The sequence below is a fragment of the Poecilia reticulata genome, chromosome 11 (assembly GCF_904066995.2).
Source record: "Poecilia reticulata chromosome 11, P_reticulata-male-v2, whole genome shotgun sequence".
NCBI lineage: Eukaryota > Metazoa > Chordata > Actinopteri > Cyprinodontiformes > Poeciliidae > Poecilia > Poecilia reticulata.
Window position 1 is genome coordinate 22,698,471 of NC_088840.1, and position 12,129 is coordinate 22,710,599.

The following is a 12,129-nucleotide window of genomic DNA, read 5'->3' on the forward strand; positions in this document are numbered from 1 at the left end:
AAATCAGGGGAACTCTACCAACATTAAATTTCAATATACATGCAACCTACATTAGGATTTTATTAAGATTTTTTCCAATAAATTATCTTGCCATATATTGTGTTGCTTTAAATGTCACAAAGTTTATTGAAAAAGAACATAATAAAATGAAGATTAGTTAAAAAAAAAACCAAACTTATTTACAAATACAATTTTTTTTTTTTACAAAAATATCATGACCAACGCTAAACTACAGAGCTACGCTGTGCTCCAAACACTATAGAGAGCTCATAAATAAATGAAGCAAACTATGTATGGTCATCATCGCTTTGAAATCTCAAAGACACAACAAAGACGTTCTTCAAAAACAAAAAAGAAGTTTATATTTAATTGCAGGCAGCCATCATCATCATCATCAATGTCAGAGAAGCCAGTAGGTAAAGTTAAAAAAATACAACTTTGTATGTACATAGAAAAGGGTTGGTTTTGCAAAGCTTATAAAAATAACTAACACAAACAGCTGGTCTCAGGTTGAAGGAGAAGTGGGGGGTGGCAGGCAGCTGAGAGAATACATGTGATCGATCCGAGTACAGTGAAGTTCAGCAACACGAACCGGACCAACATGTGTTTGGCTTCAGGGGATTCAAATCCAACATAACTGTAAACTCCTTCATGTTCAAAAGGTTCCTGTAGGTGCGCATGAATTTCATTTATTGAGTTTTTACTAACTGATTGAGAGAAAATTCAGTTTTTTTGCAAGAAAAAGCCAAAACAGTCCTAAATGAGGTTAGTAGTACTTCATTTTACTGCAGGATTGTTCCACAACTTGTTTTTTTACAAACCGTAAAGTTGTAAACAGGTTGTTCTGCTTCAGTTTGTGGTGGTAACCATCTGTAAACTTAACTGAGATGAGAAAGTTGATGCCCTTATACAGATTTCACAGAGACGCACCGATCGAGTTGGAATCAGCCAATATCTCCTCAATAAGCTCTGATCAGCAGATCTGTTCTATTCTTTACATCAAATTGTAGAACCATTTTTTGGTTGAGAAATGATTAACCACAAACATGTCATTTGCAGTTTAGCAATAATTAAATTACACATTTTCACTTGTATGAGTCAAAAAAAAAGAGAAATTGGTCAAAATCTGAACCTGAAATAGCAAGGGAGAGCCTGATCAGTGCATCTCTAACGTCAACCATTTTGATAAAAATCACAACAAAACAACGAGTTTCAACACAAACCACAAATCATACTGCAAAAACACAAAATCATAAGTATCTGTATCTGTTTTAGTGTATATATTCCAGAAGACTTGAAATAAAACAAAACAAAATTACAAATAACTTTTCAGCAAGATACAATTAATTAATATAGATGAAAAAGAACCAATTCCACTGGCAAATTATTTCATTTATAAGAAAAGTATCTTAATATAAATGAAATAATCTGCCAATTGAACTAGTACTTTTATTAATCAATATTTTGCTCAAACATTACATTTTCCTTCTTTAAAGTGTACTTGGATGTTTGGACTAGAAACTAGACCAAACTTAGTTGGTAGGATTTTGTGTTTTTGCAGTGTAATCAAGCTTAGAGCCAACATCCAGACCCTCCTGAAGCCTCAAACATTCATGCATCAGGCCTTCAGAAACACTGTGCTGCTGTTTGTCACAGAGCTGGTTCCAAACCAGAACCGCAGACAACGCTGCAGAATTGGATGAAGATCAAAGATTAGGTGGAGAATGCACGGACAAAAGGAAGACATCAAGTATTTTTCAGCTTCTCGAGGGAAAACCTTCTCCTTTACTGCCTGTAACAGTTGATCTGGGTTCACCTTTAATATACACAACAGTTTAGGGCTAACCTTTTGACAGTTTGTTGGTCTACTGCACAGAAGACGACTGAATAACTCGAGGTTTAATTAAAATGTTTTAACTGTCTGAGTGGGTTTTCTGTTAGGATAAACATGTAATAAAATATCTGTGTAACTGCTAAGTTAGTATGGTATTAAATAATTTAATATTGCAATATAATGGGTTCAATCATGGCAAAAACATAAAAATCTTACCAAGTAGTTTTGGTCTAGTTTCTGGTGCAAATATCTTGGAACACTTGAAATAAGACAAAATTAAGTTACAAGTAACTTTTCAGCAAAACTTAGTAGCTTGTTTTAAGTCAGTAATCCCTTTTTATTACTTTTTATTGATGAAAATGTTCTAGTTCCACGGGCAAGAGGGACTAAAGCCGTTACCTAGCAACCTTAGCCCAGCCCAGCCCGTTACTTAGCAACCAGTTTTAGTTCCACCGGCAGATTATTTCACTTATAACAGGATATTTTTCCATGTTAAAAGTAAAATAATCTGCTAGTGAAACTTGTATTTTTCATCAATATCAAACCAGCTCTTAAATCTTTTTTAAAAAGTTATTTAAAAGTTAGTTTTGTTTAGTTTCAAAACAAAACTAACACAAGAAACTAGACCAAAACTAAAACTACCTGGTAAGATTTTGTGTTTTTGCGGTGATGACAGATCTGAATTTCATGTTGAATATGATGAAATCCCCTCCAAATGCACCAAACATGAAGATCACATTACAAGGAATCACTGCAGTGTCTCGATAATCGCTCAGTTATGGCCACACCAGGTCAGCTAACTTTGGGATTCACTAAATTAAACGACAAAAACAGAACATAATACATGTTTTAGAAAAAAAACAAAAACAAAAGGGTCTGATGGAATAGTTATTGGCCTTCAAAAAGAAGACATACTTAGAGAGTATTAGGGCCACGTTAAGAAATTATAATAAAAATTAAAATTACGAGTATAAAATCATAGGATAAGGAGAATAAAGTCAAAATAACAAGAGCATAGAGTTGAAAGAAAAGGATAGTCATAAAATTACAAGATCAAAGTCTTAATGGTCCAAGAATGAAATTATACTACATGAATTAAGTCAAAATAATATGAGAATAAAGTCCTAATATGAGAACAATTCATATTATTACAAGAACTAAATCAAAATAATATGAGGATAAATTCTAAATCATGACAATAAAGTCATATTACCACAATAAAATGGTAATATGACTTTATACTTTTATTATTTAGACTTTATTCTCAGGTGATTTTAAATCTATTCCTGTACAACTTTCTCATATTATTTCATCTTTATTCCTGTATTATTTCACATTTATTTTTGTATAATTTTGACTTTATTCTTGTCATATGAGTTTAATCTTATATTATGACAGTTGTATTATTTCAGCTTTATTCACATAATGTTTTGACTTTAATCTTGTGATTTTATATATTTTTATTTCCTAGCGTGGCTCTGATTCTCCGATGTTCAAACTTGAATTAGGCCAAACTGAAGGTCTAAGTTTCTGTTGAGTCACATTTCGAATAGGGAAGAGGGATGTAGTTCTATCAGGAACAGAAACGTTCGCCTCCATGCCGAATCGCTCCCACATTTCCTCACACTGAACTTCGCAGACGGATGACAACGTAAAGCAAACGCGACATGAAGGTCCATGTCAGCTCATGCATCTTTTCCCTTTCTGTTGGATTGCATCGAAGCGACGGTCAGCTGATCTGTCAGCATCCGGTCATTCTGGGGCTTAAGATGAAGCAGAGCTGGACTTTCCTGGCCGGTCCGTCTCTCTGTAAGGAATCCATCTTGACTCGGATGCTCTGTATTTCCTGTAGTGAGTCAGCTGCTTCCCTCCGTCTCAGTTAAATGAGTCCAATCAGCCGCCTCCTGTTACGATGCGTCTCCTCCTGCGTTAGGAGCTGACCTGCGTCGCCTCGCCGCCCGTCTCCACCAGCGTCACCTGACCTTCCTCCCCTTCCATGATGATTCCCCCTTCCTGCAGTACCACCATCTCTCCCTCCTCCTCCACTACGCCGACGGCGCCCTCCTCCTCGTCCTCCCCTCCCACCACCTCCTCCGGGCTGGCAGCGTTGGCGCCGGCCGCGGCGTTGCCGTTGCTGGTGTTGGCCTGACTCTGGGCCATGGCCTCCAGCTTCATGCGGTACTCCTCGGCTTCCTGCTCCTTACGGAGGAGCTGCTGCCGGTACTCCTGAGCCTTCCTGTTAGCTTCCTGCAGCTGTCTCTGCAGCAGCTCCTGAAGAGCGAAGAAGAAGAAACGTTTACAATGAAAACAGACAAAATAGAGAACCGAACCAACCAGTAAATCCCATCAGAACCAGATAATCCAAAGTTTGTTTTCCGTTTCTTTTTTAATTTCTCCACATTCACCAGTCAGTCAGTTCTGGTGTTCCACATGGTGCTGTACTTGGGCAAGTTTGATTTAGCCTTTAATATCTCCAAAATGCATTTATTCATAACTGAAATATTCAATTTAGCAGCTCGTGATCCAATTAGAATTTTTTATTGAACATAATTTAAATAACACACATCCAGATGAATCTTGTTTATTAGATTAAGGAAGTTTTTACACCTGATAGTTCAGTAGAGAGCCAAATTAATTACAAGAACCTGTTCCCCCCTCCTCTCCTGTGGGGGAGCTGTACCAAGAGCTACTGAAGGAAACGGCATGAAAACCTCTGAAGAAGACAAGAACTCAACTTCCTTCTTCTGCAGAGGATCACGTTACATTGCTTAGCCAATCAGAGCTGCGGAGGAGCCCTGATTGAAGGAGTTCCACTCTTTTTACCAAATTCTATAGTCTAAATCTACTCCTTAGTCGGATCTTTTTGGGGTTGCTACTGCCTCTAGTGGCGAGGGGGTGGTAACACAGCTAATATAATTACATTACTAAATCAGAATACCGCAAAGTATGTTGTGGGGGGGGGGGGGGGGGAGATAAGAAGAAGGGTTCGGTGAATGCGCATATGAAACTGGGGGGTTCGGTACCTCAAAAAAGGTTAAGAACCACTGCCCTAGACGCTTGCGTTAGTTTTTATTGTATTTACCCAGAATTCCCTGCTTTACAATAAAATATCTGGAGGGACATTTTGATCACTCAATTAAATTAGATCACCTCAAACAGACAGATGTGAGTGTAAATAAATGTCTTTTACTTTGCAATAACCCTGTGTTAAATGTAATTCAGCTACGTAAACAGGAAGTACTCACAGTCTCTCCTGTGTCGTTGTGATTGTTGGTCACCTCCAGCTTCCTCTTCCTGGAGGGTGGAGGCTGCGGCTCCTCTGTTACCACCTCCTCCGTCACCGTGTTGGCCGGCACTGCGAGCACTGACAGAAAAAAGAACAAACCAATAATTATCGGCACACAAACCGTCCTGCAGCCTCCAGCCCTCAGCCTGGGACTTACTCTGCTGTCCGTGCTGCATCGTGACAAAGAAGGGCTGGGACATCCCCCCCGTGGTCTGAAGGTTGCCATGTTGGTCCGTTACGATTGTGATGACCCGCTGACCACTCTCATTCACCACCGCGGCATGCTGGATGTTGGAGTCCAGAGCGCTAGCTGCCATCGCCTCCTCCGACTCTCCTGCAGAGCAAAAACATTTCAGAGAGAGAAATCGCTTCAGCTGGAGGCCCCGACATTACAACCAGCTGAAATAAATATTTATACATTTGAAACTTTAAATCAAAAGGTCAAGAAAATATTTCTAAAAATTTACATCAAGCAAATAAAGTAGCCCGAATTTTTTCCTGCACGAAATAGATTTTACTAGTTATTGTCATTGCACAAAGGCAACAATGTACAATGAGTACGTATAAAAAAATACTGAAAAACACAAAATACAAGCGTTACTGGTACAGATAAATAATAAAATACACATAAATCTAGACTAAATATAAAATAATATATTGATATATGAGACAAAAATCTAACAAAGATTTAGCACATTTCTGTATTAAAAATCTAGTTTTCAGTTTGTTCTTAACTTAATTAAATAAATTGATTAAAAACAGGATTTCAGTCACTTTCTTTCAAAACGCCTGCTATAATTAGCCAAGTTTAATAAATTAAATGAAAGATGATTTGGGCTCAGCAAAGTCGACATTTCAGTAAAAGTTTATAGTTCTGTTAATCATAAAAGCTTCTAACACAAAGACAAATACTTTGTGTCGTACTTTACATTTTCTACTGTAGGAAACCTTGAACACCCCCGATGAAAACTTTTTCTCATGTTTTCATGTCACAGTAACAAACTTCACTCCTTGGCCTGAGAAGGCTTCAGTTCCTCGTCTTCTCCAGGTCAGAGTATTTAAACGCCGTTGAACTGTGGCGTTTCTGTTCTCACCTGCGCTGGCCTTGTTCAGCAGCTCCGCCAGATTCACCACGCCCCCAGGGATGGCGGGAATTCCCTGGATTATGAACTGCGGTTGGTTGGTGGTGCTGCTCGTCTCCACGTTCATGCTCACCTGGTTCATGTTAACCTGGTTCTGCATGCTCTCCTGTAAGCAGACACCAGCAAACATCTGGCTAATTAGCTCCTACAGTGGATTCATTTAAAATTATTCTGTTGGTGCAGATCTTAAGTTGGCACTTTGATGCGGCATCCAGCAGAAAGAGTAAATGTTTAAGATGCTTTGCAGCTGCAGTGATAATTAAAAGCAACTTAATTTGGCAGAAGAAGGCAAAGCTGACTGGATGTCGCAGTTCCTCTCACCTGCAGCATCAGCATCAGCTCCGTGTTCTGGATGTCGGCTGCGATGTCGAACGGCGTCTTGTCGAATTTGCTGCGCGCGTGGACGTCGGCGCCGTGTTTGATGAGGGTGTCGCACACGCCGTGGTGTCCGTGCTGCGCCGCCCAATGGAGGGCCGTCATCTTCAGCATGTCTTTGGCGTTGATGTCCGCACCACTCTGAAGCAGGTTTACCAAAAACGATTTAAAACATTAATTCACATGAATTTATCTGGTCGTCTGCATTTAGAGCAAAGAGTGAAAGTCTTGATGCAACGTTTAGTCGTTTCACACAAACTTTCATGTGATCATTAAAGACTTTTGCTCTTTTTAACTACTTCACAATCATGTTTAAGATTTTATTGTTTGTCTTGTCCTCCACTTCATATTTACTACTTTTAAAGTTTTAGTGGTTTTACATAACTATATAACTAGATTCATTGCTTACAAACTGTTTGTTTTTAATTGCTTTACTGCTTATAAACTAGCTGTTTCATTTTTTAAAAACTAGTTGAATTACTGTTTATAAATTGGTTCATCTATTGCTTATAAACTCGTTATTTTATTGTTTATTCTTTTTAATTTTTAGCATTATCTGTTCCGTCCACTGTTCTGTCTATATACGTTAAACGCACTCTCAGAGTCCAAAAACACAATTCTGTCCAACTATTTTCTGGTCTTTGAATCCACTTGGTGATGTCATAAAGGTAAAGAAAAGATGGCCGACTGAAACAAACTGCAGCCAGTCGGTCCTGAAGTCCCACCCTGATCAGCAGCTCTACGATGACTGTGTGTCCCTCAGCAGCTGCCATATGCAGTGGGGTCCTGTCCACTTTGGTTCGGGCGTCTCTGCTGACGCCAGCTCTCAGCAGGACGTCGGCGGTGGAGTAGTGGCCGTGCTGGGCGGCCAGGTGGAGAGGCGACGTCCCCAACTGTGGAGAAAGAAGAAGAGGAAGAATAAGACGAAGAAGTCACATGCAGATTAAATAACTGTGACGTCACCGCAGTGACTAAACTGGCTGCTTCAGCTGGTCGGTGTGGAAAAGTGAGATCAAAAGCACAAAAAGAGACAAAAGTCATTAAAGTAAATGTTGTTGTAACAGAACAGAATGAATTTAATAAGTTTCTGTTTTGAACAACCTGAACTCTGTATTACATTCTTAATATTAAGATCAAAGTATTCAACTCTTTTCTCCATTTGGTTCCTCAGAAAATATGAAAAAATACATTTAAAAAATTAGTTTTCTGGTGTTTGACTTAAAATTCCAGTAAAATTAGGGCTGAAACAATTATTTGTGATTAACCAATTACTAAAATAATTGTTTACCGATTTAAAAATAAATAAATAGCTAAAAAAATCTGCTACAATTGATAATCGAGTGACAAAAGGTGCCTAAACTTTTTGTCAATCTGTTAATCCAAAAATTATTCAATCAATCTACAAATGATTAAACGTTCACTACAGGAATGCTACGTTATTGCATTTATGCAATAAAGTTTTTATTTTCTTATTTAAAAGAGGAACTGAGTTATTTGTCTGTTTGCATTTTTAATGCATTTCTAATATTGTATTAAAAATTCTTAGAGGCTAAATGAAAAATGTGCCAAATGTTTTTTTTTTATCTGATTAACTGCCCAAATAATCGATTACTAAAATAATTGTTAGTTGCAGCTCTGAATAAAATACATTAAAGTCTGTGGTTGGAAATGACAAAATGATAAAAAAGCTTTACTTTTATCGAGTCATTGCATAATTTAGAGGTAGAACAGATTATTGTAAATTAGTTTTGTGGGCGTCTCACCCAGTCGGTGGTGAACGGCGCTCCGTTGGCCATCAGGTTTCGGACCTCGTCGTCGTTTCCTTTCCTTGCTGCTTCCAGCAGCCGCTTCCCCAGATCCACCAGCGACATCTAACACACATCAGAGCAGCAGCTCATAAAAAACACTTCCAATGCTTATCCTCGTCCAAAATACAGATTTTAGATTAGCAGCATGAGCCACATTCTGTAAATTACTAAATGAATTCTGATGAGGCTCATTTGTCAGATTAAAAGCCTTTTGAACAATTTTTCTAGCAAAGTTTATTGGTCTGATGTAATATCTAATATTAAATGTTGTGTTTTCATTAGCCGTAAGGAGAAAACCATCATAATTAACAAAAATAAAGGGTTGAAAACATCAGTCTGTGGCGTACCTTTCAATAATAATGTAATTTATTGAACATTTATTGAACTGTATTTTCAGTTTATGTTGTGGCTAAAAACATGAAAATGAAACACAGGCAGTGATGGCTACATGAATAAAAACCAAAAATAACTCCAAACTATAACATCTCACTTCTATTAAAAGATACTCATTTAGTTTTTAAGACAGGAAAATGAATTAAGAGCAGTTTAGAAATAGATTAAAGTAAAAACAGTTGCTTTTTTCCAAAAATGTAAAACCTAATCAGTTTTTAAATGGTTACAACAATGGTTTTAATGGTTCGCAAATGTTTTGGGATTTAGTTTCACACATTATCCACATAAACTGATTTATTTATGTCTGAAAATATTCTTTTAATGCTGATGAAAGCTTATAATCTTTAATGATGCCTTCCTTAAGTTCGGTGTGAATATTTAACTAAGCCTAAGAGGATTTATTTATTAAACACCAAAACATAATTAACCTAATTTTATTTCATTGAAACACTCCACAAAAAAAAGTTAAAAATTTATTTAAAAAAAGAAGGGTGTGTTAGCTTCCCCCTCCATTCACTGTAACGGGGTTTCAAAGCTAAATATGTGTCCATTATCGGACAAAACCCCGCCTTTCAGTAACAAACTGCATTTACAACAAAATAAAAACTTGTGCAGTTTCTATAATTTAGTTTAAAAAATAAAAATTGAACAACTTTTCGGGTTCGTGAGCAAATTTATAAAAGCAAATTATGGTCTTATAAACAGGACCACGCATACATAATCATATGTGTCCGATTATGGAATTACTCGCATTCAAGCATTAGCCTATTACCTTCCTTTTTGCTAAAACTATACAGAAACAACACCTTAAGAATCAAAGTGGGACCATTTTGTAAAACGAGTTATTAGTTTGAGGACCTTCTGTGAGTTTATAATGATAATTTAATATTTTTGTAACTGTTAAAAGTCCCGTCCGATAATGGAACTCCTGCGAACAAACAGTATTTGTTATTGCGAAACAGCGGAGCGGGACGAGACTCTGTCTCCGGGGCCGAGGAGCCATTTTACGCGCCTTCACGGCCAGAAAATAGACCGCCATGTGCCACGTACCCCCGTCCCCCCATCTAAGCTGCTTTCTACGGCATTCTACATATAAACATCTCCGTCGGTGCTACCGAGAAATAAACAGAAGCACCGACAGGAAACTGTTTGATATTAAGTTGTTGGTTTTCCGGGGGAAGTCACACAGAAATTTCCTATTTTACACACGGAGAAAAAACTACTTCCACATCCGGTTAAGTTGCATTCTGCAAGCGTGCACCGCCAAAGCGCTTACCGGAGGAGTGTATGATGATATTGTTCCACCTTTTGTGGTTATTTCTGTAATCTTTAAATATAAGAAAGCTCGGAAAATATGAGTCTTCTCCTGGCGTAGGACGGCAGAGCGCTACTTACCGCGTTCAGGTTTGTTCGGGTCCAACCAGGCTGCTCCTCTCTGCTAATGTTAGCAAGCTAGCCGGCTAAGAAGCGCAAACCCCGCCGCGTGAAGAGGATTTGTGCGATTTTTTATGGTTCTCCGAGACGTAGCATGGGCCAGATATGCGAGGAATCTGTTTCAAAATTCTCTAAAAACGGGCATTTGGGACCTCTGTAGCTTGTCGTAGTCCTCAGAGCTTGTTTACTGCTGAAAGTTAGCAATCGGTAGCAGTTACGCAGCCGGAAGTTGATATTGAGCCTTCAAAATAAGAATAGTTCTCGTTATTTCAATTTAAGAAAATTAAATGTCACGAAAATGCAGCTTTTATCTCGTCTTCCAATTTATGCGATTCCGTTAGATTTTAAAATGGTCAAATATTTGAACTCTTGTCAAAATATTTCATATAAATTAGAAGAATACCAGAAATACTTTGTCATTTCAGCTTTAAAGTTCTACTAAGATGTATCGTGTTAAATTCAGAGCTGCACACTATATTGGATCACAACCTGTGCCATGGATACCACTAAAATATTTGACCAATTCTTTGTAGATTTTATTTTGTACAGAAATATTAAAAAGTTATATTATATTCAGTTTTAGTTGCATCAGACTAAACAATATAAAAAATATGGCACAACACTGACTAGAAACTTTTTATCAAAAATAATTAGAAAAATTAACATAACTGCCCACTGACTTTTTGCATTTTACATGTTATAAGTATTTTTTTATATATATTTAACCACTTTTAAAGTAAATATTCTTCCAATATATAAAAAGATACGGTATAAAAATTAAAGCCTTAAAGTGTAGATCATTTTTTGTGAGTCAAAATACGCTGAAGTATTTCACCAAAATACCAGTTTATCACCGCCCCCATTTTATTTTGAAAGTTGTGGCAGGAAATGCGTACTTTTTTCATTCTGCTGTTTACCAGATAACTATGTTAGCAGTTAGCCCGTAAGCGTTCAATGGTTAAAAAGTTAGATTTCGGCTGGTTTTTGCCTCTTTTGCTACCCGGTAAACCCTGTAACCGTATTTCAACAGGGGTGTGTGATCGTCTGGCAGGGATTCACCCGCCGATGAGCCGTTTAAAAACTCTTGATTATTGTGTTTTGTCTGATACAAATATGGCGTCGGCGCGACACCGGAGGTGGAAGCCATAATACGTTAACCTCCCTGTGGGCGGGGCTTAGCCAGCGCGAACCAGAACAGACCAGAGATCAGTTTACTGCAGCGTGTATAACGCTGAGACTCACGCGAAGCCAGAAAACATGCTGATCCCAGAACAGGGGGGCGGGGGGGTTAAGAGCTCTCCTGTCCCTTCTGAGACACTATTTAAAAAATGTCAGACTTGAATTTACCGCAGAGCTGAATTTAATAAAAAATTTAGCTCAACTCCCAAAAATAAACACATTTTTAAACGTGGAAACTACGTGGTTTAGACAATTTGCAAAGTGAGTGTTATCGGTTTTTAAACTTGAAAGGCAAATATGTTACGTTTTTGTGTATTTTTATTTAAAAGCTATATTTTAAACTGTATCAAAAGCAAACAAAAAGAGATCTAGCTAGTTCTGTTTTAAGATTGTTTACTGACCATCTGCGTGGCTCCATGCTACCTGCTTCAATAATCCACGTATCGTTCACGTTTCAAACAGTAGAAATAATATACAACTGGATTTTTCTTTAAGGTGTGAAAACACAATTTTTTTTTTACTTTAGCTTATTTTCTGCTGATAATTTATTTGAATCTTGGGAGAAATGTGATTAGTTTATAAAATTATACAATGTTTTTTTTTTACTCAAATGCCTTCCCGCTCCTCCATGTCATGTAAAAGTAAACAAATGTTGTTGTATTATATATTAAGTTTTGT

The 12,129-nt window shown here is 37.5% G+C and overlaps 1 protein-coding gene across 1 annotated transcript; it reads right to left on the reverse strand.

Moving 5' to 3' along the window:
• Positions 1-336: 336 nt before the first annotated feature.
• Positions 337-10,536, reverse strand: gabpb2a (GA binding protein transcription factor subunit beta 2a). Its single transcript, XM_008422256.3, has 8 exons — positions 10,234-10,536; positions 8,401-8,508; positions 7,363-7,530; positions 6,584-6,778; positions 6,215-6,368; positions 5,278-5,454; positions 5,080-5,198; positions 337-4,105 (listed from the first exon to the last, which is right to left on the reverse strand). The coding sequence occupies exons 2-8, from the start codon at positions 8,506-8,508 to the stop codon at positions 3,764-3,766; spliced, it is 1,263 nt and encodes a 420-aa protein (XP_008420478.1). The 5' UTR covers positions 10,234-10,536; the 3' UTR covers positions 337-3,763.
• Between the last annotated feature and the right edge of the window lie 1,593 nt (positions 10,537-12,129).